Source organism: Lutzomyia longipalpis, chromosome 3 (genome assembly GCF_024334085.1).
Source record: "Lutzomyia longipalpis isolate SR_M1_2022 chromosome 3, ASM2433408v1".
NCBI classification, from domain to species: domain Eukaryota; kingdom Metazoa; phylum Arthropoda; class Insecta; order Diptera; family Psychodidae; genus Lutzomyia; species Lutzomyia longipalpis.
In genome coordinates this window covers 11,484,041-11,509,153 of record NC_074709.1, presented here as the reverse complement: position 1 = coordinate 11,509,153, position 25,113 = coordinate 11,484,041, and the positions used below count along the sequence as shown (strand labels likewise).

Below are 25,113 nucleotides of genomic sequence, written 5' to 3'. Positions count from 1 at the left end.
AGAATAGGGAGTTAGAGACAAGTTAGAGAAAAATTCCCTGAAAATTGTTCAAAAGAATAAGATTGCCGACGAATCTTCCCTTTTTCTGTATGATTACCCCTTCGAGTGAGCTCCCTGAGTAATCGTGACAGTGCCTCAAGTCGCGTATGTGAGGAACAATGGGAAGAATATCGATTGGGTGTTCGCGAAGAGCAACTACCCGCCGCTGGAGATGAGATGATGATGATGAAGGAGGGCGATAGGAACTTAATGTGGCTTTTATGGGCTTCATTTGGGATTCAATTGCCATCGATTCGGGTGGCTAACTTTTCCCCTTTTCGCAGTATAAGACAAAAAACACAAAAAAGGAAAATATAAACCCTGGAAGCGTGCACTCCCTGACATTCACTTGCATTTTCAATTTACCATGCGCGACATTCCGGTGTGGACTTCCCAGCAAAAATTTCTGGGAAAGTCTCTTCGGGAACTTTCACTTTTACTTTCATCCTGGGACGTTCTGCGCGGATGATTTATTACCTGGATTACCGATGAGATGATTTGTTAAATAGTTATTTGGGTAAATCTTCAGTGATCTTATGACCTCCTCCGTCTCTGTAATTAATATTGCAGAAGGAGACCTCAAGCTTCACCTTTTTCCACTTCTTCATTACAGTTCTCTGTGCAAATTTAAAATAATTACTTTGCTAAAATCTCTTTTGTAACTCTTTGTTTTTTATTAAATCTGTTTTTAGCCTCGTGGGGATCGCCTTAAAAGACGATTTTCCCTCAAAAATTATAATAATGCAATCCAATTGCTCCATGCTGTCGTGCAAAGCCACAAAAATTCTCCCAAAGAAGAACTCCACCCAGATTTCAATGCAAATGTCTTATGTACGTTGGGAAATTGCAGTCTTTCGTGGGAAAAAATATTAATTCCATGCAATTTTCTATTGAAAAATTCTCCGTGAAAGCGAGAATGATTTGACTTTTTCTATTTCTCAGTTGAGGACAGATTTATGCTAAGCTATTGCATTTAATTCTAATGCATAATTATGCTTTAAAGAATTATGAAACAATGGCTGATTTTAGGGGCATTTAGGATTAAAATTGTGATCAATTCGTCACTCTTATAAATTTTCTTGAAGACTTTTTTCTCACACGAAAAATATTTGTCATTTCTCCACATAAAGCCTTTTCGATTTTTTTCTTATTTCTTTTCTCACACAGAAAATTTGAATTTATGCAGAAAATGCATTCAAAATTTCTTTTTATTGCTATGTGCAGAATATTAAATTGTTTATAAGACATTCTGTGAATATTAGACCGCAATTTTCTCTTTGACAATCACTCCATTGGCGGTGTGGGCTTGAGGAGTTTTTATATAAAATGGAATTCTCATGTTTTCATAGTTTCACTTGTCATCATCGTGTCTTCCGTGAAATTCACAGCTCCCTTCGGGCGTCCCTTCACATCACACATGTCCTATCGCGCGGGAAATTCACAACAGGGGTACTCCTCGTGCAGATTTGGTATCTTATACACTTATATGTGCCTTCAAGCTGCTGGCAACTTCCGCTCACTTCTGCACAAGTTTATATACTTTGTATTAGTCGGGAAGATCAACGTGAATCTGATGTGAGGGAGTAGTGGGGTGAGAAAGAAAGGGCCGCGCAACGTGTGCATGATGTTGTCCCGGAAGAGGCGCGAAAAGTGATTTAGGCTGTTATTGAATCCATATTTTTCCACTTCTCACCTCACAGAGGCATCATCTAATCTCTTTCATTTAATATTTACAATAGAAACACATCACAAGAACGTGCTTAGGAAAATTTACAGGCCCACACGGAGAATGTTCGCGCATTTTAATTTTACTTTCTACTTCTCAAGAGAATTCCCACGCTATAAACTTCTCATAAGTTCTTTTTTTCTCTTACTTTCTTTCTTTAATGTTTATTTTGTTTGAATTTGTAAAGAAAAGTCCTTAACAGAAATATCACCCAACAATTTCCATAAAGATGACAGAGATTAATTTAATAAGAAAATAATTTTATTTAATTTTCATTTAGTTAAAATGTCTCGTAAAGAATATTTATATGCCTTCTTTGGAATAGATTGACATTTAAAATGAATAATTTATAAATATTCGCTATCATAAATTTTTTATGTTAACGCTAATGTCTTGTTTTTATGAGAATTTTAATATGTAAAAAATACCCATAAGATATGTAATAAATTCCTTATCTTAATCATGATAAAAGAAAGAAAATCTTATTCATTTTAATAATTTATTTTAGGTTCAAGAACGATTTTCCCTTCAAGAAAATATTTCATTGCAGCATTACTATTTTTATCTTTTCTCTGTAATTTTCTTGCATATTGTAGGTTGTAAGGTACCGCATAAAGTAGATATATGTGAAAATTTTCAATGCATAAAAGTCTTGTTAACTTTCAAATGTTAACGGATTGATGGTCTTTTCATCATTCATCAACAATCAACAAGTCTTTTCACTCTCATTCATGCCCATTTTGGGGGATATTCTTTTCACATCTCTCTCACTCTCCCCGAGGCATTTCTTCACCTTCACCTTCATGAGATATACTCACAGAGAGTTTCAATTTCACAAGACTTGTCGGCAAGTCTATTTACATTCTTATCTCCTTCTTTAGAGAGAGAGTGTTGAAAAAAAATTCCGCCGTGTACTTTAGCGGGCAAATAGGAAGATTAATTTGTTTCCATTTCACCCATTTTGATGAGCTCAAAAGTCCGAGGACAATAGCAGCAAAATGGTAAAAAAAGAAGTTCCATCATTTGGTATAAATGTGGGAATATTAGAATTTGGATGCAAAATCGTAGTAGAGTGTGTTTGAACATGAGAGAGAGAATAGACGACAAGTGCAGAGAAGCCGTGAAAAATCTTGTGACGAAGGAAAATCACCTCATGTACCATCAACCTCTATACCAATTAAATAAACTATTCTACAATTTTGGGGGCTCAACCGGGATAGAGGCTCTGATAGGTAGATTGAGGTGCTGTGATGTGTGAAGAGTGAATGAGCGCACGACGGAAATTCTTCTGGAGGAATTAGACGCTGAGACGATAGACGCCGAGACGCTGAAGGAAGAATTTCACCAGCTCAGGATCTTTGAGACGCTGAGACGAGAGATGAGGGAATTTAGTGATATTGAGAAGAAATTGGGAACCTTCACGGGTGAACGTCATGAGAATTTCGGTGAGTGGCTGCAGAAGTTCGAGAATTTGGCAAAGAAGCAGCGATGGGACGAGATCCAGAAATTTGTGTATTGCCGGAAGTTAATGAAGAGTACGGCGAGGATGTTTTTGAGTTGCACGAGAGGCCTGACCAACTGGAGAGCATTGAGGAAAGGACTTGTGGAGGAGTTTAAACGCGAGGAAAGTTGTGCAGTGCCTAGTGACGATGAAGAAGAAGAGTATGATGATTCTGACGAAGAAGATGATGAATCCGAGGAAGATGAATCCGACGATGAAGATGAAGACGAGAGTTCTGAGGTAGACGATGATGATGAAGAGGAATCAGACGATGAGGTATGTGAAGTAGTAGATGAGATCGTTGTGGAAATTCAAGAGAAACGTGAAGATGGAGAATCTGATGATGATGAAGCCTTAGAAGAAGTTGGTGAAAATGATGATTGTGAAGAAAATGATGAGCAACTTGTGGAAATTGGAGATGAATCTCTTGTGGAAGCATTTGAGGAGGTTGATGAGAAGTTTGAAAAGGAAAACCAAGAGATTATAAGCCATGTGAAGTTATCAGAGGAGGATGTGATTAACGAGGAGCAGGATGAAAAGATGAACGATGATCAATCTGATGATGTGAAGATCAATGAGAAGACGGACGCCAGGGAAACTGTGAAGGATCATGGAAAATTAGAGATTGTTGCTGATGTGACCAGATGGATTCAGATTGTTGAGCTGAATGTTTGTGAAGATATCTTGAAGGAGATGCCAGAGCATAGTAGTGGTCCAAGAGTGTTGTATTTCGACTATCGGGAGGTCAACAGCAAAATCAAGACGAAGTGATGCAAAGACGGATTGAGCTACAAAGATGAAGACTTGGCGACGGAACTGGACTGTGATGGGATCATCCGAGGACGGATGATTAGTGTAGGATGGCCGAATGTGGGAATATTAGAATTTGGATGCAAAATCGTAGTAGAGTGTGTTTGAACATGAGAGAGAGAATAGACGACAAGTGCAGAGAAGCCGTGAAAAATCTTGTGACGAAGGAAAATCACCTCATGTACCATCAACCTCTATACCAATTAAATAAACTATTCTACATAAATTGGATGCATTTAACACGTGTTATGTTAGTGCTATATAGAGAGGAGGTTTGATGGGAATTCTAATTATGGGAGTTTGACCTTTTGGGCCGCACGTTTGTGACGAATATCGCATCACTATGCCAATGAATTTGCCTCTAAAAAAGCAATATTTTTTGGCTATTGAGTGGGTGGCGGACTTTTTTTATTTAATTCTCATTCTCTCAATTTTTGAGAGGAATTCCTGTCCCACCAGTTGATCTTGCCAAATTAATTTTTTTCTTTCTAATAAAATTCAAATGTCACTCCCATAAAGCATCGTCAAATTTATGAATCTTCACGATGAAATTGATGCGCCTCTTCACGTTTCGCCAATCACAATCAAATTGCCGCAATTCATCCAATTAGTCAAAAAAAGAGAAGCTCGCGTGTCGTTGGAGTTTCCTTGAGCTTCGCCCACATTCTCATAAAAACTTGGCAAAAAGAATTTAAACGCCTGATCTATGGGAAACCCGATAGAACTTCCAGTATTGCTGCTTTTCACAGCGTTGTGCTGAAGGATACATCTGAGCTTCTTATCATTAATGCTAAAGCTTCTTCTTGGTTCACATTACACAGTATGTTTGAGATTTATTTGAACACCTTTTGAAAATTCCTAGAATCTTTTTTAGGATTTGAGCAGCAAAAAAAGAGTTCTTTGAAAGGAACAAATAATTCTGCGGGGGAGTGTAAAGAATAGAAGAAGTTCGCGAAGATTGTCGCACGCTTTCAGTGAAGATGTGTGAAAACCAGTTGAATCTCTTATGGAGACACCAAAGCTGTTTATCTTTGTCTCTTTTATTATGCCAATGAGGACCCGGATATGGTTCTCCTTCCAGAGCTACATATAGAAGACTTCTATCATGGACGTGCTAAATTGTGTGATAAATTGCACTTTGACCGCCGATTATGTCACACACTATAAAGAGTTGCCAAGTGGTGGTGGTGGCATACCAGCTTCTCCTTTTCTTGGTGCTTTCAAATGGCGACTTCTTGCTGTGGGGTTCTCAGTGTCTCTACAAAGATTGGGTCATATTTTGTCTCCAAGCGACTTGATCTTCTTGTTTCCAAAAAAAAATGAGGATAAATGGCATTTTTAGTGTGGCTCGTGTGAATCTTCTTTTGTACCACAATCAGGTGGGAGAAATTCGCAGACAAATTCCCGCGACAAACTTTTGCTTTTTTTTGCAAAAGAAAAAAATAATTAAAGTCCTGTCTGTTGGTGTCTGCATTTTACAAAAGTCCAATCATTTATCAACCGCCGTGTGATTTGCATCATTAATAAAATGATCAAATTTTTTTTTAAATTTATTTTCTTGACATTTTCTTCTCATCTTTCCAGTGCAACGTCCCCTAGATATAAAGAATCGCCCTCGAATCCCCATACCAGATGAGGATCCCTACAGTGTGGCCGGAAATGGGGGTTCTGGTGGGAGTTCCAGCAGTTCGGGCTTTGGTGCCAGCGGGGCTGGTGGTCATGTGGCAGCAACACGGGAACAACTTCTCCTGCAGACGCAGCAATTGGCGTCGCGACGAAGTGAAAAACCCCCTAAATTGCCACCGAGAGACAATATGTATCCGCACGATATACCTAAGGTAAGACAACTTCCGTAATACAAGAACATTTTTTGATATTATTCAGTTTGCATGATTCATCATTATACCGCTTCTAACATTTCGCTTTCACCACACATCCTCTCTGCGTGTCGCAAATTTTATTTATAAAGTTCCATTATCAGCCTGATTACGACGATATCGAAGACGATACCAGAGTAAAATCATTCGCGAGAGGGAAGTCGGACAAGGGGAAGGACAATAAGAAATATGGTGAGTTTTTAATTAATATTTTACATTATTTATCCCTAAAATTTAAAGTTTTTAAAATAATCAGAAGATTTTTAACAAAGTAATATGTGCGAGAGAAAAATTACAATCCTCGAAATTTTTCACCTCTTGTCCATCAAGAGCAACACTTATACCAATTTCTTCATCACCTGCACCTTCCTGTGGCAAATCTAAAAGTGATTTTATTCTCTAAAATAATTTTCCTAACGCCTTTTGCCATTCGCGCGAGGCTATAAAAGAATAAACTTGTTTGATCGATATGTACAATTTTAATGAGATATTGCAAATCACCAATTAGCAATTATGGGGACAACTGCAATATTTACAAAATAATCGCGTGGCACATATTTGCATAAATAAACAGCCACTCACTGCTGGACGTACCTACCTACATAGAATAGAGTGCAAGAAAAAATATTAAGCACAAGATGTTGGATGGTGGAGAGAGAAAAACTAGGACGGTCTATACCGTGATGTAGAAACATTTGCAAAGGAATTTCTTATGCGCGAATTTCTTGCGGACAATGCTGCTGTGTGCCGGCACAACAATTGATTGACGGCGTGGCCAGAGGGATTCATCAAGGTGAAAATGTGGGCACTCAGGTGTGGAGTCCCTCCATTAGCTACCACTATAAAAAAAAAGATCTACAATGCATAAGATTTCCATAAATGGGGTTCTTTGGTGAACTATTACGCGAACCCACCCAAAAATTCAAACGATGAAACTTTTTCATCTCCGCAACTTCTCCCACAATATGATTTCATTTCCGTTCAAATGCTCAAATAGTTGATGTTTTCATTAATTCTCTTTTTTTTTCAACATCATCATCATAAATGCTTGCGGTGTGTCCCGATGATGAGTTATCTCGCGTAAAATAAATTTCGTCATTGAAATTGTGTGAGAGATGAATTCCATGGCGACTCCATCAGCCGATCGCGAAATAATCATGACGACATCATTTTTCACCTCACGACCGCGTTCTTGAGCGAAGTCTGTTTTTTTGGCAATATTGTGGCGTGTGAATGCGACTCACCACCATCAATGGAATTTCTCAACAATAGACGAATTATTCACTATTTTTGCGTCTCAGTCACAGAGGAAACTAAAGAAAAAAACAGACGAAGAAATTTCTATAACGGAAAGGGAGATTCATTGGCTATTTTTGGATGATCAGCTTTTTTTCTCTCATGCCAACTCCTTCACGTGCCTCACGATTTATCCCCAAATATTCGTGTTTAACTCTCTTTGCGCAATTTTTGATACATTTTTTTTAATTGCAAAGAGATTTTTCTCCAATGATTTGTTTTATTGGTGGATTTTACTGGATTTTCTTTATGTTTATTGTTGATCAATTGACCAATCTTTTATTTCAAAAATTAGTTTTGTGTGAAATTAATTGTATTATTAACGAAAGATTCAATTTTTCTTTAAATTTTCATTAAAAAATATTTTCAGAGTTATTTTTTAATACAAAAAGTACGCACATAAATCCTTTGTAGGATTAGGTTTAAAGCCTGCGTAAAGCTCTTCCAGTATACAGGCGATGTAGCAACTTTTGCAACAACCGCAAAATATTAACATTTTGTCGAGTATTTAATAACGCGCGCGCGGTGTTTATGGAAATTAATAGACCCAGTTTTCATTTGAAACAGAAACCAGCCTCACCACGACTTAGTCTAGCACATTTCGTGCTTCCAACGCATTCTGGATTAATTTTCTTGCACGCAGACTGTGCTGCATTTTTTTTACTTTCACTCTCATTTTTTTTTTTTCAAAACAACCTTCTGGTGTTGTTGCCATTTTCAGCAAACGTGCAACAGAGCTCCCATAATATTGCAAAATCCAGCACATAGAAATAAAGCTTCATGTGCTGTGATGTTGGTTTACGGAATACACGCGGATTGCATTTGGTTTGATGAAGATGGAATTAATTAAATGGACTTCCCAGTGAATAGTTAAACCCCGGAAAGAAAAGTAAAATATGCGCAAGATCAGAAATTCAGCCAGCATCAAATGAATTTTAAAATTTTATTTGAATTAATTTAATAAGAATAAATTGCAAATGTTAGGAATGGGTGGAATTGAGAAATTGTAAAAAAGAATTTTTTTTGTGTTATAACAAATTTTATTTGCACCACATTAGAGCTTATGCAGTGAGAGCAAATGGTGCTCACCTGCGTTGTATTTCTTCATTGAACGCAAAAGAAGAAAAAGAGAAATTCAATGATCATTTTATTTAATTGATAGGATAAATCTTTCATGTTGAATTTATTTCAAATGGCATTGGCCATTACCGTTTGAAGTACAAATTGATTTTAATCAAATGCAATTCACATGATTTTTACCAACTTGCTGATGGATAAAAAGTCACAATCATAACGATCGCGATGGTGTAACTATACTTTGCGAAAAATAAATCAGCAAAGAGATTTCACAATATAATTTATTAAGAAATTTATCTTTTACAATGATCCCTATGAAGCAAAAAAGAATAAAAGGAATTTATTAAAAGTTTAAGGATTCTTTATTTTTCTTTTTTTCTTTTTACTTTCACACCACATCAGACGATCCGTACTACTGTGGCCTACGTGCTCGTGTACCGAACTTTGTGAAGACATCGAAGGCACCACCAGCGAAGCATCACAATGGACACAGTGTGCACGAAAAGGAGACACCAAAACGGATGTCATTGGCACACCTTCAGCACCCAGCCTCTCTGCAGTCCCTCCACCAGCTTCATCAGATGCACCCGCATCCGCATCTCATGTCTGCCCACCAGCAGCAGATGATGTGGCACGCACGCAGCTTCGAGAGTGGCATAGGTATTTATAGACACTCACGCTACATGCCTGACTGTGACAATCAGACGCCACCATCACACGCACCACACCACCATCCTACCACTCTCTATCGTACCCCATCCATCCCCTCGGTAGCCCCACTCCCATCCTACACCCACTACGTGCCCATTTGCCCCGAATACCAACCGCAGTCGCTCCCCGTGGAGCGCATTCAGAGCTTCCGACAGCCACCAGATGGTGATCCGGGACGTGGTAAAGTGCGTCGCAAGAAGAGTTTGCGCCCATATCAGGAGTGGTATGATGACAGCAGCTCCAATGCCGGGGAGGAGACTCGCACCACCTTCTTCATCCCAAAGCCCAAGATCATTTCCACCCATTCCAACCCCTTGGTGGTGACTGATCCCTTCGGCAGTGTCCCAGTTGTTTCCCACACAGGCTACTGGATGGCCACCCCAGCCGCCGTGGCTATTCCCAAGTCACGCAAATGGCCCAGCGAGAACGATCTCTTTCCCACACTTAAGCGTCAGCATACTTTCCGCGGTGTCACCCCCAAACGCATCCTAGCCGAGGAGGAGGCTTCGCAGAAGTGTGAAGCAGACTTCTCCACGGGTGAGGAGGATTTCTCCGTGGACAGCATAGAGAAGTCCGTGTACAGGAAGATTAAGCCCGGTGATCCCGTGAAGTATGTGACAAAAATCTACTTGGCACGCCAAAATTCATCAGCAGCAGGAGGGAGAAAGGGCTCACTTGCTGACACGGATGGTACGGTGCTGTACGAACCAGTGCTGCGTAAGTCAATGTCCAGTGATAGTTTCTTCCTGCGTGGCCAAAATCCCGGCGGTGGGTCCGATAACAATCCCGATGGAAGTCACGAGGAGCCGCAGAGGGTGAAAAAGCGCTGCCCGCAACCATCTCGGCTACCCGTGCGACGTCTCTCGCTACAGCCGCGTCCAAGGTCCGCGAATGGGGGTAGTCAGTCGCCGCCAAAGAAAATCCTCGCTACGAGTTCTCCTCCCTCACCATGACGGACTTTGCGCTATACGAAAAACTCATGACTTCCACGTCGATTAATTGCCCCATTTTTTTTTACACACCATCATGTCCACATTTCCCCCCTCCATGCATTGATTTTTGATTTTTTATTGTTTGTGTTCCATTTTTTTTTTATCTTCAACTAACTATATATAATATTCCCTCATACACGTAGTAACTAATTTAAGTAGATCGCTCTATTAAATAGTTTAATTTGTTTTGTTTCTGTGGCTATTCTATGTGTTTTATAGTAGAAAAGTGAATGAAATTTTGATTTTTTTTCTGTTATTAATTAAAAAATTTAATTTTTCTTTCAATTCTTGTAAAAATTTTCCAAATCATTAATAAAGATTTTAACGTTAAAAAAAATCAATGAATTTTACTCACTTTTCATGTAGTTTAATGTTTTTTGTGTTTTATCTCTAATTTTTATCAATCATTTTGCATTTTTTTTGTTATTTCTGTGATAACATACATTACTTAACTGAAGATGAAGAAGAAGAAGGATACAGAGAAATAATTATTTTAATAAAATTCTTTGTAAAGTTTGTTAAATCAGCCCCATATAAGACGGGAAATTTGAATGAAAAATCCTTACTGTAAGAACAAAAAAAAAACATGTTGATTTAACAAAATGTTTCATATTGTAATTAATTAATTTTTACCTAATTATTTGTAACTAACACGCACACTTTGGGGACCATCTTCCACATTTTTTTTACTGCTCGTTTTGCATTCTTAAGCACCCCCCTTTCTCATTGTTTTGTGACTCAACATTTTGACGAAATGAATTTTCTCAAAAAATTTATTAACTTCTCTTCAGAACACTGAAGAGGATGACAGACACAAGACTCTCTCTCTTTTTTTATACAGAACTTTCTTTTTCTTTACTTTTTATTCTTTTCTTTAATTTTTTCTTTTACTTTTTTTGTTGAGGGTTGTTTTTTGGAGTAAAGTCATTGTGTATATTTCGTTCTAGATTCAGAACTGGTTGAATCGCCGTACAATCATATTTACGGGCGGATTCCGCTGCCCACGCGTGGCTACATTCCTCCGCCGCCCAGGACAATGTACATCGGCGAGTGGGATTGAAAGAAAACAAAAAACAAAAAAAGAAAAATACAAAAAAAGCGTTAAACCTCATAAAAATGAACATAATTTTCCGGACACTACAAATCTCTTTTCCAACCCTATATTGATACTTTCAAAACACCACCCACAATTCTCTCATTTAGCTTTCCCTCCACATTTTCTCAAAAAAGAAATATTTTTTTAAATAAATAATTTTTCTCTTACTTTTTTGTAATATTTGTTTTTACAACATAGTCTGGAGAAAAATAATCTCTCATTGTCTGTGCAGAAAAAGAAATGAAAGATAAAATGCACCTTGATTGCATTTTGCAATAGAAATTGATTTGAAGAAAACAAAAAATTGGATAAATGAAAGTTATAATCTCGAATTTAAGTCACTTGCTATTCTCTTTTTTTTTTAAATAAAATTATAAAGATAATAAATAATAATACCTAATTATATACTGTGTATTTGTGTAAGTTGTTATAAAAAAAAAGAAATTAGGCAAAGTGTTAGTTAAAGTGAATGTATAATTATGAAATTTTTAACAAGAAAAACTATCTACTTTTAATTTTATTTTTTAAGTAATGTATGTTAACTAGAAGTTTATATATATAAATTTTTCTATATAATGCAATTTACTCAATTTTGACAATTTTTTTTATTCTTTAATTTTATGTAAAATCATTTTGGAGAATATATACCTTTGTAGAGATTATTACCTATAAACAATATATTTTTTTTAATTTTAATAAACAAGAAGGATATTGCTTTTGCAAATCTATATAATGCCTAATTTGGAAATTATATATACCTATACCTATGTAATAAATATAGGATAATGAGAAATTGCTGAATGTGCTTCAAGCAAAAATTTATTTAAATTGCAATATGAGAGGAAATACGAAAAGGATTCGAATTGTATTTGATTTGCATGGAATGTGGAAGATCTTTTGATGGATTCTTGTGCAGATTTTACTGAAATAGTTTTTCTAACAATTTTTCTATTTATTCAAAAAGAAAAAAAACTTTTTACAGAATTCTCTATTTAATTGTTTTTTTTTTTTTTAATTAGCCATTGAATTCTTTTGATTTCTTTAAAAGTCTAAAATGAATTTCATGCAAACCAATTGCAATTCAATTTTCAATCTTCATCCTCTCATATAATTGAAATCTTATCAATTTTAGAGTGATTCCCATCGATGAAATCACTAAAAATCGACAAGATTCCGGATAAATTATTTTTTTGCTTCAAGCACTTCAAAATAAACTGCCTGTGTAAATATATATTATTAATTATATCTATTGATTAAAAAGAAATAACATCATCGTAGCAAAATAGAGATTCAGAGTGAAAAGAAGAAAGAATTTTGAATTAAAGAAAAATCATTTAATTAGCATTGTAGTGTGAAAAACTCTGTAAAATTAATGAGACACTCAAAATACCGATTAAAATACTCAGCTTAGATTTTTTCCAAACACATGTGAGAAGAAAATTTCTATATAATAAATTATTATTTATAGTCTCTATACGCTCTATATTATACATAGTTTCTTCCTCAAGTGTGTGTACGAGAATGAAAAATGAAGAATTGTTCGATGTGATTTTATTAATTTTTGATTATTTTTTTGAACAATTCTTACTTTTTCAAACTCATCCTAATTTTTTCTTCTTAAAAAAAAACATCATGCTAGGATTTTTTTTGTATTTGATAGAAATCAAGATTATGTATTCTCTCTCTATTAAAAAAAACAGAAGTCTTCAATGCCTTTAAAGCCACCGGAAGTGTGGCGATATAGAAGGTATCATATAGAAAATAGAATATCAAATAAAAGGTGTTGGTTAATATCTCTCAAAAGAATGTTTTATTTCCAAAAATTCAATGCTGTGAGCTCTTTACATAAACATATCATTGTAGCCAGGTGGTGGGAAATGATCATTGTCCGGACTACCGCCCCTGGGACGTCCTCCTCCTGGCCCCCGAAGGGGATTTGTTGGTTGTGGTGCGAATGGATCAAAACGTGCTCCTGGTGGTACTGCTCCCCGTGGTAAACCCCCAGGAATACCAAAACCCGGATCCGGGATACCGCCTGCAAAAGGCATATCTGGACTGGGGAAGAGCATCCCCCCACCCAATCTTCCCAGAGGGTCCAAATCCCCGCGTCCCACACTAAATGGATTTTCTGGAAATCTACGATGAACGTCAAAGCCACGAACCTCAAGAGGACTACTTTGTTCATCATCGAGATCATGTCTCTCCCTTCTTGCTTTCTCTTTTGCCTTCCAGCTATCCTGCTCCGCCTTGGAAATTAGCAATTTCTCATCAATCTTCTTGAGAACGTTTGGAGCGTCATTGAGTACTTCTGTGAGACTTCCTGTCCTCCCACGTACGGTGTCCTCCACTTTAAACTCCACATTTCTTAGATCCATATTTTTCATGATGATCAAATTAAACAGAGCCACCATTTCCTCTTTCTTCACTGCCGTGAGAATGAAGAGCTCTCCATCACGCACATACCTCAATCTATAAACGTCTCCCTGAGCATTCCAATCGTCCGGAAGTAGTTCTGATCCCTTATCTGTGTCCACATATATATTCTGCAAATACCCAAATCAATTAGGAACATTAATAAGTTAGGGAAAATGAAGAAAATTACATCGCATCCAATGCCCAAACAGGAGAATCCTTTACGGGTCATGTGCCAGTGTACTACAGCAACGAGGATGTCAAAATCACTTTGAACATCATGGGCAATGGTTCTCAGAAGTAAGTTCCAACCAAAATAGTCACCATCCATTTTATAAATCCAATAAATTACTGAGAATTTTGAAGAAAAAACTACGAATTTTATATTATTTTTGACTGACTTGCGTATTTTACGCTTTATTTATTTTGTTTTGTTCGTCCCTCTTCGGCAACGCTTCGATGGAATTCGCTAAAATCGTCCATTGAATCATCGTGAAATCTCTTTAAATTTCACCCTAACCTCACTTTTAGCTTTGTGTGTTTATTTTGTGATTTGTTGTGGAGTGTCTGTGTTTTCTGCGGTTGTTTTTCGCGTGTAATTATGTCGGGTATTTCCTATCTCCTGGGCCTTGTTGGCCAGGAAGTGCAGGAAGTTAATCCCGATGATCCTGAAAGTAGCAATATTTTTACCTATGAGAAGAAATGCTACAAAATTGTGATAGATTTGAGCCATGGAGGCAAAACTGAATACAGCATCAAGACATTTTTGTCAGGTATGACTTTCCCTGCAATTTTCAATCATTTTAATGCCAAATATTCCATAGAAGAAGTTTCATGCTAAAAATAATACTTCTAAGGGGATTTTTCTTTGTTTTTTTCACCTTCCAGACATAAAGAAAGTCCCACAGTATTCCCTGAGGACAGTCGAAAGCTCCCCTATTGGAGCCCCAAGTAATCTCGGAGTATATTTTACTCCTTTAACCGAAAATAGTGGGAGCATTGCCTCAAAGATTCGGCTTTTCAATCAATTCTTCAGGGCGAAAGATCAGCAAATGCAGGAGGATTTGCTTGTAAAGTCTTCCGATTCGGTGTCATTCTCAACGCTCTATGAGAAATTGAGAGAAGCCCACAGTGGGGAGATTATCCACACTGGGGGTCTGGAAGATGTCCAGCATGAGGGTTTACGACCACAACTTCGTCCCTATCAGAAGGATGCCGTTCGATGGCTGCTCCATCGTGAATTGTACACCGAATACCTCCCAACGGATTTCATTGAGATCACAGCGAATAATTTGCGCGATGAGCGTTTTTTCTACAATCCCCGGACAATGGAAATTGTTGCAAATGTTCCGGAAGACATAACCATTCCATCCGGGGGAATTCTAGCCGATGAAATGGGCTTGGGGAAGACTGTGGAGATGCTGGCGCTTATCCTGAACAATCCCCGAGGGGATGTGGAGAAACCCGAAGTAGTGGATGACGATGATCTCCCATTGGCCAGTGTTGCACTTCATAGGCATGTTCAGTGCCTCTGTGGGGGGCGCTATGGGAAGAAAAAACAAAAGTTAATAAAGTGTTTGAGGTGTACAAAGAGTCAGCATCGTGGGTGTGTGATTAGACGAGAAGAGGATACACCTGGGAGGTACATTTGCCCGGAATGTTGGAAGAATGAACCACCGGTGGAGTCAAAAGCAACATTTATCGTCTCTCCGGCATCAATTAAGAAGCAATGGGAGTCAGAGATTGTTCGTCATGTACGGAGTCCCAATTTCCGGGTACTCGTGTACGATGGCGTGTGCAATTCGGGGTGGATAGACCCAACAGCTATGGCGGAATATGATGTTGTTATCACGGATTACAACGTGATGCGGAGTGAGATTTACTTTACAAGTGAGAACAGTCGAAGTGGAAGTTTGAGGCATGAGAAGAAGCACATGAATCTCACTTCACCCCTCCCCTGCATCCAATGGTGGCGTGTTTGTTTGGATGAAGCTCAACTTGTGGAGACAACAACTGCACAGTGCGCTAAAATGGTCAAAACACTCCCCACCATCCACAGATGGGCTGTCACGGGTACACCCATTGAGAAGCACATAAACAACCTCCATGGGTTAGTCTTCTTCCTCGATGTCTACCCATACACGAATACCCACGAATGGGGAAAACTCGTCATCCCCTTTGCTTCCGGAAACTGCGAACCACTCATTGGGCTACTACGGAAGATTATGTGGCGCACATGCAAATCTCTTGTTTTCCAACAAATCGGCATTCCACCGCAAAAGGAAGTTGTCCACTATGTCACAATGTCCGATCTGCAGACATTCTTCTACCGCAGTCAGCATTCCCTCTGCCGCAATGCCTTCATTGAGAAGGCACAGAAGATTCGAACCACGCTGGCCATGTCAAAGATGAGCCCACACATTCTCAAGCTCCTTCTGGAACCACTGCGGAAGCTTCGGCTTGACTGCACCGTCCCGAGTGTTGTGCGAGCCCACAGATCGGATCAGGCTGTTGTGAAGAAAACTCTCGCACCCAATGAACTTCATGCTCATCTTGTGGGAAATAATGAGATTGAAGCAAAGGCCCAACTGCGGACAATTGTATCGTCTTTCAATGCTCTAGCTGGGATTGCAATGATCAAGGATGACCCAAGTGAGGCGGAGAAGATGTACAAAGCCGTCCTGAGGAGAGCTAAAGACTACACTGGGGCTATATCTGTAGATTCTCTCCTACAAATTCATGCTTTGCACAATCTCATTGAGATTATTGACTTCAAGAAGGTAGAAGTTGATAAAACGGATGGAAATACAAATGAGAACGTAAAGGAAGAGGAAACAAGGGAAGCTTATGAGGAAGAACTAAAACGCCTAGAGGGGAAATACATAAACTCCTATCACACAAAGATGAAGCAAGTGGAGAAGCAACTGCGTGATGCAACGGATAGTTTAGAAAGAATAGAAGCTGCGATGACATCGACTGATGGCAATTGGTGGAGGGAAATCTTCAGTACAATCCGCGGAACAAATCGTGAAGATGCCCTCCTTGATAAAATCTACCTGGACATTCACACGCAATACGGATCAATGGAAGCTGAAGACTTGAGAAGTACGCATGGGGTTGATTTGAAATTAACAATTTGGCTCGATAAAGTATTTGAGCATCGCTACGAAGTGAAGAAAGCCTTCAAGAAGTTGGCCTTCTTCACGGAAAACGTTGATCCTGCCAAGCATGTCGATGCCGCCATTCGGGAGAAGATTGAGGGGCTAATCTACGAAGCATTTGAATGTCATTTGGATGTGGAACAGAATCAAGAAGAACCCGAAGCCCCAAAGCCCAAGAAGAAGCGCACAGTTCTCTGTCAATTGTGTCGCGTTAAGCAGAAAATTCGAAACTTTGAATGTGTTATCTTTGATAAGAAATATCTGGAGAATATTAATTCTCTCCGGGGGAGTTGGAATCCATCCATGGAGGAAGTTATTGCTAAAACAATCCTTGCTCATTCAAAGAAGGATCACACACCGCGGGAAATTGTCGAAGAGGCCGAGCAGCATTTGGAGTACATTGAAGTCATTAAGAAGGAGTACAAGGAGTACAGTCAATTGTGGTCTGAGATTGACTACACTGTGTCAGCTTTTGATGAGTTGAAAATGTGTAAATCCCGCTTGGAGGCCATCCGTCCGGAGGATCTCGAGAAGGGGGAGAAGAAGAGTAAAACACAGATCTTTACGTATGAGATTGCAGATGCCGAAGAGGAATTTAGGCAGCAACTGCAAATGGCTGAAAAGGAATTTATCCGTGTGTGGGGTGTTCTGAAGTACCTGAAGCATCTGGAGAAGAATACCGGTCCGGAAGTTTGTCCAATTTGCACACAGAAACCCGAAGAAAAGGTAAATTTTCATTTAATTGATTAATCAATGAATAAATAAATCTTTTTCCTCCTCCAAAGTACTTTGTCCTGGAGTGTGGGCATCATCTCTGCATGATCTGTATGGTGCAATTGCGAAAGTATCAAAAGCACAACCTCACGTGCTCTGTCTGCAGGCATCGTCAAAAGTATAAAGAGTAAGTCCTGTTGGCATTCCTCCTTGCCCAGAGAAGCCTTCAAATCTCTTTTCCTTCTTCTTTTGTTTCTTAGTGTCTACCACGTAACACTCAATCCATCCCAGATGAATCAGGAAGTAATTGTTCAGGGGGAGCATTCAAATAAAATCTTTGAGATGGTCAAACTCATTCTCAGTCTACGGAGGGAGGAGCGTGATGTGAAAATTCTCGTTTTCTATCACTGGGACACAGTTCTGCCGGTGATTGCGGGGGCACTGGAGGAGAATTCTGTGAAATTCGTCTCAGCTATTGGGCGGAAATTCCACAAGACTGTGGAGGAATTCAAATCACCCACCAATGGGATTACCTGCATCCTCCTACCGCTTTCATTTGGCAGCAAAGGTCTCAATCTCGTGGAGGCAACGCACGTTATCCTCCTGGAGCCAATATTGAATCCCGGAGAGGAGCTTCAGGCAATTGGGCGGGTACACCGTATTGGGCAGACGAGACCAACATTTGTTCACAGATTTATTGTTCTCGGAACCATTGAGGAGACCATTTACAGGACAATTTCAAATGATAAAACAGGCAAATGGGAGACCAAAGACATCACAACGGATAAACTCATGGAGCTATTTGAATTACCCTCCGGGGAGGAAGTTATGGACTGGGATACTTACATTTAAGTTTTTTTTTTAATTTCTTCAGATGATCTCTTCCTTAATTTAAATATTTTTTTATACAAATGATAGAACCTCCGGAAAGATTAGAGGAATAATTAATTATTTTATGCTTAAAGTATTCAATGTAGATGAATTTATACATTAATAAATTGTATGCTCAATGAGAAACAAGAAGAGTTTTCTTTTGTTCACAGCCTGCTTTTATTTCTCTACAAAAAAAATTATGAATTGAATAGATTAGGAAAGAATTTCCCGGCAATGTTCCGGATGTCAGCCCACCAAGAATTGCTGGAAGAACAAAGATTGACAGCAAGGAGAATGAAGGCATAGCTGATGATCAGGAGCGTTGCTTTATTCTGCACCATCCATTCCTCGATAGGTCCACGATTGGGCTGCCTCCTTGGGGATGCCTTGGCGTAAAGCAGCAAGTATCGCACACGGATTGTCTCATTGTTGGTTACCACAATGAAATTTTTGGGTATTTCGGACTTCCTTGACGTTGAGTGGCACTTAAAGTGATCCGGATGCTCAATATACTCACAAAGTGCCACACAGGAGAATCTCTGCCCAAGCTGAGAATGTGTCCACGTTGGCTCTAGGGGGCTATATGTGAGTGACACGGAGAGATCTGTTGACAGGTAGATACCCTCCCCGAAGGCTGAGCGCTTATTGAGATGCTGTGCCAGGCCAAAATGCAAAATTGAATGGAAGTTGTGAACCCTAGACCCGTGGAAGGCCCACTGTGTGGGAAAATGCTCAGCAAACTCGCGGAATTTCATCTCAGCAGCACTTCCGGCAGCATGTGCAATGCGAAAGATGTGCGTTGGACGAATTTCTCGTTTATCCCAGTTGAATTTCTCCAGAACATCCCTCACATCGCTGGGATTAACCCGCACAACCTGTGGCTGCATCTGCTGCACAAGGAGCCAATGGAGGAAGTCCACAACGTCCATTTCTGGTTCATTGTTCGCCACTTCCGTGAGTGGAGGGATTTTCTTGAGTACCCCAATTAGTCCCTCCATGTCCACATCATCAAGTTTGGAGAATTTCGATGGACTCGGCTTGACGCTTTCACCCTGACGGTAATTCCATGCAGCAGCAACACAGAAGAAGGACACTTTGAGGTCACATGCAACAGGATCAGTGTGAATTGCATGGCAGATTGCGGAGAATTTCTCCAATTGATTCAGCAATTCTTGGGGCATATTGCGGGGCAGGAGAAGCACCAAAAACTCCCGGATTGTCAAATTGATTGTAGTGTGACAGACGCGCAACAGAAGCACGACACTGCTGTATGGGAAGTGGAGACACTCGATATTGGACAACCTCTATCCAACCAGCTTAGACGTCATGTTCAAAGAGGCACAAGGGGCCAGGAGGAGGAGGAAGCAATTAAATTAAATATTTGTGAATTTTTTATTAAAAATAATAATTATATATAGATAGGTACATATCAAAAGCTTAAAAAGCTCAAAAACCTTTCCAAAAAAAATAACCCAAAAAATCTCATAAAAGTTTATTCAATAATTTTCCTTAATTTATTCCCTGATTTTTATTTATTTTGCTGATTTTGCTGAATTTCCTCAAAGCTCCACCAAACTAATAAGTTTAAATGCAAGAGTCACATGCTTTTGTATGATTACTATCGCACATTTAAATTATATTTTTTGAGGCATAAATTGAGCATAAAAACGGAAGCAATTTGGGGATGTAAATTGTTGATGAACTCTGGGAGATTATCACCGAATTTGCTGCTCTATAAAATCCCTGTGATTCTTGGCAAATGTATTATTTATTCGAATTCTGTTCTATTTGCCCAAAATCCGCGTAATAACCGCGAGTGTTGTTGCTGAATAATGTGGAAGAAGTTTCTTGTGATCGTTCTAGTGGCTGTTGCTCAAGCAAATGATGATGTGAGTACAATTAAAGATTTTTTTTGTTAATTTAGAAAGAATAAAAATTGTTTTTTGCAGAAGAAGAAATTCAAAGTAACCCTGGAGAAGGTTGATGTTGAGGCAGATCCTGCATTTGCCACCGTTACAGCGGCAATTAGGAATGAAAATGGTGGGACAGTGGTGGATATTTCCGGGAATATTCTCCAAGATATTGATTCAGATGTATTTGTGGATATTTTCGTGTCCACCGAGGGTGACCCAGGGGAATTCAAGCCCCTCCTCAAGGCAGAAGATATTGATTTCTGTGCCTTTGACAAGAACAACACAATGGCCCCACTGTTGGATATGTTCCTGAAGGATATCAACAATTACGGGAGTATCCCCCTCAAATGTCCCGTGAAGAAGGGAGATATCCACCTAAAAGGCTACAACATTGCCCATGAGAATTTACCATCTCTAACGCCAGAAGCAAGATATCTCATTGAATCGAAGATTTTTGTTAAAATGGATGGAAAGGATCGTCATGAAATTTATCACAGCAAATGGATTGCATTGATTGCAAAAGAATGAAATAAATAAAAATACAATTTATTGTGAATTTTAGCAATATTGCTAAAATAAATTCTTCAAAAGCGTGATTTTTGTATTAATTAGCAAAGGGGGAAGAATTAAAAATTTCTTGGAGGAGTAAAATCATTTTTTGCTTTTTTGATCGGAGACAGTCAATTAATACGCACGTCTTCACGCTTTCAGCGACGTTTCGGTTTATTTAAACTAACATCAGGCTTGTCGTACAGCTGAAAGCCTGATGATGGTTTTAAATAAACCGAAACGTCGCTGAAAGCGTGAAGACGTGCGTTTTAATTGACTGTCTCCGATCAAAAAAGCAACATAACTTTAAACAGTCGTTAAATTCTTCAATCAGTAAAATTATTCTTCTGCAGGAAATTATCACCGGAAAAATAATTTAAACTTTTACACACTTTGTCTTAACGTTAGACATTTCTTACCTAGCGTAAGGCATTTTTTTTATAATTTGACATTTATTTTAATGATTTATGGTGATTCTAACGTTTGTTTTAACGTTAAACGTTTGAATTCTAACATTCAGCGTTCCTTTACTGATTTTAACATTTTTTCTGGCGTTTTTCGTACCTCATCCTAAAGTTTATGACAAATTTATTCATTTGAAAATACCAAAAATAGATTTTTTTTAAATGTATTTTAGCTCTGAAATTAATATCCTTTAATTACCTGACCATTAGAATAAATTTAAAAAAATCGATTTGTTATTAAATAAATTTAAGTAATCAATTATATAATTTATATGAAACTCTCTACAATCTACAAGTTATTATTTCAGCAGGTTGTTGGTTGCTAAAGAAGAAAAATAATCTATGCGTTGCACCGTTTGAGCAGCTAGGTCTTCTGTACATGAACAACATAATATTAATTTTGAATAATTAAAAAAGCTTAAGAAGTTTGGTATTGAAAAAAAAATAGATTGAGCTGGGTGACTAAAAGAGAATTGAAGGCCGAACAGCAATTGGTGTGTTTTATGTGTTATTTTAGATGTCTTTGGGAGCTCCGCATGGAATTTTGTCTGTCTGTCCATCAGTCTCAGTCGAACTCTTAGCGTGGTACCACGCATTTGGCTCTTGCTGTTGCTTTATTTATTCCTCCACAATACCACAGTCTTTCCACTCATTTTAGCACGCAAAGATCCATAAAATTTGTCATCAAGTGGTGAAAGAGTTTCTATATTGTATTGTGTGGTGTTGATAGAAGAAGAAGAGGAATTTCGCGATCATCTGTGACTTTGCTGCGAATTAATTGGCTCTTCAATGACAATCCATCAGGTTTGTGAAGAATTTCTTTCATCTACTTGTGTGTGGGTGCCTTCTTCACTTCTTTGTCGTTTTTTTCTTCCTCCTTCTTCTTCACCTTTTATGCTCAATCATAAAGAGATGTTGGTAAACACATCAAGGCACGATGAACTCGTGGTGCTCATCAATGACTGAGAGAGATCCTCTCTTGTAAATAAATACGTGATTTTTTTTTACCAAGTACGACGTACTCAAGTTTACCACAAAAAAGACTTTTTTTACACAAAAAATTGCCACTGAAAGTTAATCTTGAAAAATTCTTCGTGAGATGTTTGAATTTGCTTCACTTTCCGCATTTGATGGCAAAAATGTCTCCCACTGTCTTCCTTCTTGCTGTGCGCATAAAAAGCATTTGGTGGTAAAAAGAGTCTCAGTGTGGTGCATGATGTGCTTGTGGATTTCTAAAAGTTTTAGCTTTTAGAGCTTTATGGCCACAAAAACATGCTACACACAGCTGCTGCTGCTACAACATACAATCTCATTTGACCTTTGCCGTTACTCTCTTGTGCATAATTCACTTCCAAATTGTATGTATTGGTCTCTTCTAGATTTTTTTTCTTACCTGCCTGCGAGAGAGAGAGAGAGCAAAATTTTACCTGAAAAGCATTAGCTCCAAGAGAGTTAATAGTAAGTTATGTATGAGGAGATGATAGTATGTGAATGAAGAAGAATCTCACAGCGAGATCCTCTTCAAATATGTGCAATTAGATGGATGAATGGTATGGGCTCTCTTAACTTTCGATTTCGTTGATTTCATTTAAGACCATTACATCACAAAATCGCGCGCCAAGACTCTTGGCCTCGGGCGTCGCGATGACACGTAATCCGTTAAATGAGTTGGACAGAGAGGGAGAGAGAGAGTGAATGCGAGAAATTTTTAAGAAGAAAAAAAAAGTGAAAAAGAGAAGGAGATTTGGGTCATATTTTCATACATAATATCTGGGCTCTCGCGCAATCGTACGTAATAATTATCATCAACTGTGTCGCGCGCTTCTTGTATTTCTTTTTTTTTCTTCACTCCATTCTTTGCACCTCCTCCTGCCGCAGGGCAAAGGCTTCCGAGGAATTCCATAGAAAGACTAATATTTCTTTGTAGTTGAAAAAGTTTAAAAAAAATGAATCTTTTTAAAAGAAAATTTTTTGGAAATATTTTTCTCACCTCCAGAACCTTCGAAGATCCCACAGAAAGCTTTGTGGTGAAAGATGAGGCTTCTTAATGTACTTGTTGTGCTGCTGGGCACACTGAGTAGCATCCATGTGAATGGAGCCATTGTGCCACCGGCATGGGCTGATCCTGCAAGAAATCCCTGTGCTGCACGTCCTGGTGGGTGGCAGTTGCTCTTCTGGCAACCTCTGCAGCAGTGCTTCCGTATCTTTCAACTGGGATTCCCCTGCCCAGACACAATGGAATTGAGCCCATCCCCATCGGGTGTTGGGGCAGAATGTCGATGCCCACCAGGAACTGCTCAGAGTCCCCTCACGACAAATTGTCATCGTCTCTTTGCACGTGAACCGTGTGATGCTGGACAATTTTTTGCCCCACGTCCTGATCCCGTTGGTAAGACTGCGGGAAAAACTTCTCATGGCCGTTGGGGTGTCTGCCGAAGTCCCAGTGAATGTGGCAGTGGGGAGATCTTTTGGCCACCCGATGGGAAATGCTATGGGAAACTTACACGAGGACCCTGCCCAAGGGGGAAGCTTCTCACGGAAGGAAAGGTATTCATGCGCAAATCTCAAAAAATTAGCATAAATCTCATTGAAATAAAATTATTTTTTTTTGGTTCAAAGGATGGCCTAGCAGAGTGTCAATGCGCTGATTCGGGACATTTAGCACCCTTCTTCCACTTAGCTGATGAACTCTGCTATGAACACTTCACACGGGGTCCCTGTGCTGAAGGAGAACTCTTCCTGCCTACCGGTGATTGTGGATGTCGCCGGAATTTACCTCAATTTCACAGGGAGTCCGGTGAGTGTTTTGAATTGGACACAACGGGTCCTTGTCCACTGGGGCATGTCTTTCAAGTTGAAGAAGATGGCACTGAGGCAAAATGCAAATGCCGCGAAGGGAGTGTGTTGTGGCCCGATGATGGTGCCTGCTACCGTGCCTTCACTCGTGGCCCATGTGAATCAGGACAATTTCTCATAGCAGCAAATGCCACCTGTGTGATGAATCCCTGCGCCAAGGGGGAACTATTCTTTCCCACCGATTCCTCTTGTCATCGCATCGGTACCCAAGGGCCGTGTGATCTCAATGCCGTCGTTGTGTTTGACTTCACTGCACGCCCATCCATTGATGGGGTATCCTACAATGGTGTCTGTGGCTGTGCCGGCATCGTGACAACCCTCTCTCAGACGTGCAGTGAACGTGAACCCCAAGCTAGTGCATGTCGTGGTTCTCCAGGGATGGCTGAAGTGGCCGGTGAATGCCATAAACTCTATTCACGCGGACCCTGTGGCCCAGGTGAGTGGCTTGTACCATCAAAGGGTTCCATTGGAAGGGCAACGTGTGCATGCAAACCCGAATATAAGCGCTTTGAGGCGGCAAATGGTGTCCGTGGATGTCATGCACCCAGCGTGGGAATAGCTCGTTACCTCAATCGACGTATTCAGAGCAAAGCCCAAAAAATTGCCTTCAAACAGAGAACTTCTCAATGAGATTAGCTCACTTTCCTTCCCTTGAATTTGACGGAGATTTTAATGAAGTTACCACAACAGGAAGGAAAATGAGTATTCTTGTGATTTTTTTCCCTTATATATAAATTACCTTGTAAATGGAGAAGACAAAAAAGAGAGAAAATAAATAAAAACTTAAGGAATAGAATAATAAAATTACCAACAGTTCTTGCATAAAACATCTCTTTTTTTTTACTCATTTTCTTCGTCATCTTTCTCTTATATCAGGTACATCTTTTTCTTCTGCTCTTCTATATAAGTAAAAACACAACGAAAAAGGTTGCCTTTTCTTTTGTAGCTCTTCATCATATTTTCTTTCTTTTCTTATTTCAAGAAGTAAAGGAAAAATAGGAGAAAAGCATTTTTTTGTCTTGTGCAGGAGTGCGATTTGGATTAAT

General features: G+C 39.1%; 6 protein-coding genes across 7 annotated transcripts in view; 4 read left to right on the top strand and 2 right to left on the bottom strand.

Annotated features, from left to right (window-relative positions):
• Positions 1-12,928, top strand: part of LOC129792093 (uncharacterized) — a 103,436-nt gene extending 90,508 nt beyond the window's left edge. The window contains exons 8-11 of one of the 2 annotated variants that reach the window (XM_055830838.1): positions 5,661-5,914; positions 6,058-6,145; positions 8,729-8,986; positions 10,977-12,928. In XM_055830838.1, the coding sequence (XP_055686813.1) occupies positions 5,661-5,914; positions 6,058-6,145; positions 8,729-8,986; positions 10,977-11,089 (713 nt within the window). In that variant the 3' untranslated portion in view covers positions 11,090-12,928. Of the gene's footprint in view, positions 1-5,660; positions 5,915-6,045; positions 6,146-8,728; positions 8,987-10,976 lie in introns of both variants that reach the window. The other variant, XM_055830837.1, reaches the window with a different exon arrangement.
• On the bottom strand, positions 12,913-13,992 carry LOC129792129 (proteasome inhibitor PI31 subunit). Its single transcript, XM_055830911.1, has 2 exons — positions 13,728-13,992; positions 12,913-13,668 (listed from the first exon to the last, which is right to left on the bottom strand). Exons 1-2 carry the CDS (start codon positions 13,866-13,868, stop codon positions 12,967-12,969), a joined length of 843 nt encoding a protein of 280 aa, XP_055686886.1. The 5' UTR covers positions 13,869-13,992; the 3' UTR covers positions 12,913-12,966.
• Positions 13,993-14,047: 55 nt separating this feature from the next.
• Positions 14,048-18,429, top strand: LOC129792082 (E3 ubiquitin-protein ligase SHPRH). The gene is made up of 4 exons (XM_055830807.1): positions 14,048-14,310; positions 14,426-17,424; positions 17,484-17,599; positions 17,673-18,429. Exons 1-4 carry the CDS (start codon positions 14,139-14,141, stop codon positions 18,262-18,264), a joined length of 3,879 nt encoding a protein of 1,292 aa, XP_055686782.1. The 5' UTR covers positions 14,048-14,138; the 3' UTR covers positions 18,265-18,429.
• A 9-nt stretch (positions 18,430-18,438) lies between these two features.
• LOC129792125 (protein mono-ADP-ribosyltransferase PARP16) lies at positions 18,439-19,577 on the bottom strand. The gene has a single exon (XM_055830906.1). The coding sequence runs from the start codon at positions 19,464-19,466 to the stop codon at positions 18,483-18,485; it is 984 nt and encodes a 327-aa protein (XP_055686881.1). The 5' UTR covers positions 19,467-19,577; the 3' UTR covers positions 18,439-18,482.
• Positions 19,578-20,117: 540 nt separating this feature from the next.
• LOC129794338 (uncharacterized) lies at positions 20,118-20,726 on the top strand. Its single transcript, XM_055835139.1, has 2 exons — positions 20,118-20,174; positions 20,235-20,726. Exons 1-2 carry the CDS (start codon positions 20,118-20,120, stop codon positions 20,724-20,726), a joined length of 549 nt encoding a protein of 182 aa, XP_055691114.1.
• Positions 20,727-21,772: 1,046 nt separating this feature from the next.
• Positions 21,773-24,894, top strand: LOC129792110 (latent-transforming growth factor beta-binding protein 2). The gene is made up of 3 exons (XM_055830886.1): positions 21,773-22,015; positions 23,208-23,758; positions 23,831-24,894. The coding sequence occupies exons 2-3, from the start codon at positions 23,246-23,248 to the stop codon at positions 24,695-24,697; spliced, it is 1,380 nt and encodes a 459-aa protein (XP_055686861.1). The 5' UTR covers positions 21,773-22,015; positions 23,208-23,245; the 3' UTR covers positions 24,698-24,894.
• Positions 24,895-25,113: the final 219 nt, after the last annotated feature.

Bases quoted from the DNA above. Each gene is read 5' to 3' on its own strand.
- LOC129794338 (XM_055835139.1), top strand. From the start codon at position 20,118: ATGTGGAAGAAGTTTCTTGTGATCGTTCTAGTGGCTGTTGCTCAAGCA. The intron at 20,175-20,234 runs GTGAGTACAATT...TGTTTTTTGCAG, and splicing joins TTGCTCAAGCAAATGATGAT to AAGAAGAAATTCAAAGTAAC.
- LOC129792125 (XM_055830906.1), bottom strand. From the start codon at position 19,466: ATGCCCCAAGAATTGCTGAATCAATTGGAGAAATTCTCCGCAATCTGC.
- LOC129792110 (XM_055830886.1), top strand. From the start codon at position 23,246: ATGAGGCTTCTTAATGTACTTGTTGTGCTGCTGGGCACACTGAGTAGC. The intron at 23,759-23,830 runs GTATTCATGCGC...TTTGGTTCAAAG, and splicing joins AGCTTCTCACGGAAGGAAAG to GATGGCCTAGCAGAGTGTCA.
- LOC129792082 (XM_055830807.1), top strand. From the start codon at position 14,139: ATGTCGGGTATTTCCTATCTCCTGGGCCTTGTTGGCCAGGAAGTGCAG. The intron at 14,311-14,425 runs GTATGACTTTCC...TTCACCTTCCAG, and splicing joins CATCAAGACATTTTTGTCAG to ACATAAAGAAAGTCCCACAG. The intron at 17,600-17,672 runs GTAAGTCCTGTT...TTTGTTTCTTAG, and splicing joins CATCGTCAAAAGTATAAAGA to TGTCTACCACGTAACACTCA.
- LOC129792129 (XM_055830911.1), bottom strand. From the start codon at position 13,868: ATGGATGGTGACTATTTTGGTTGGAACTTACTTCTGAGAACCATTGCC. The intron at 13,669-13,727 runs GTAATTTTCTTC...GGGTATTTGCAG, and splicing joins GTTTGGGCATTGGATGCGAT to AATATATATGTGGACACAGA.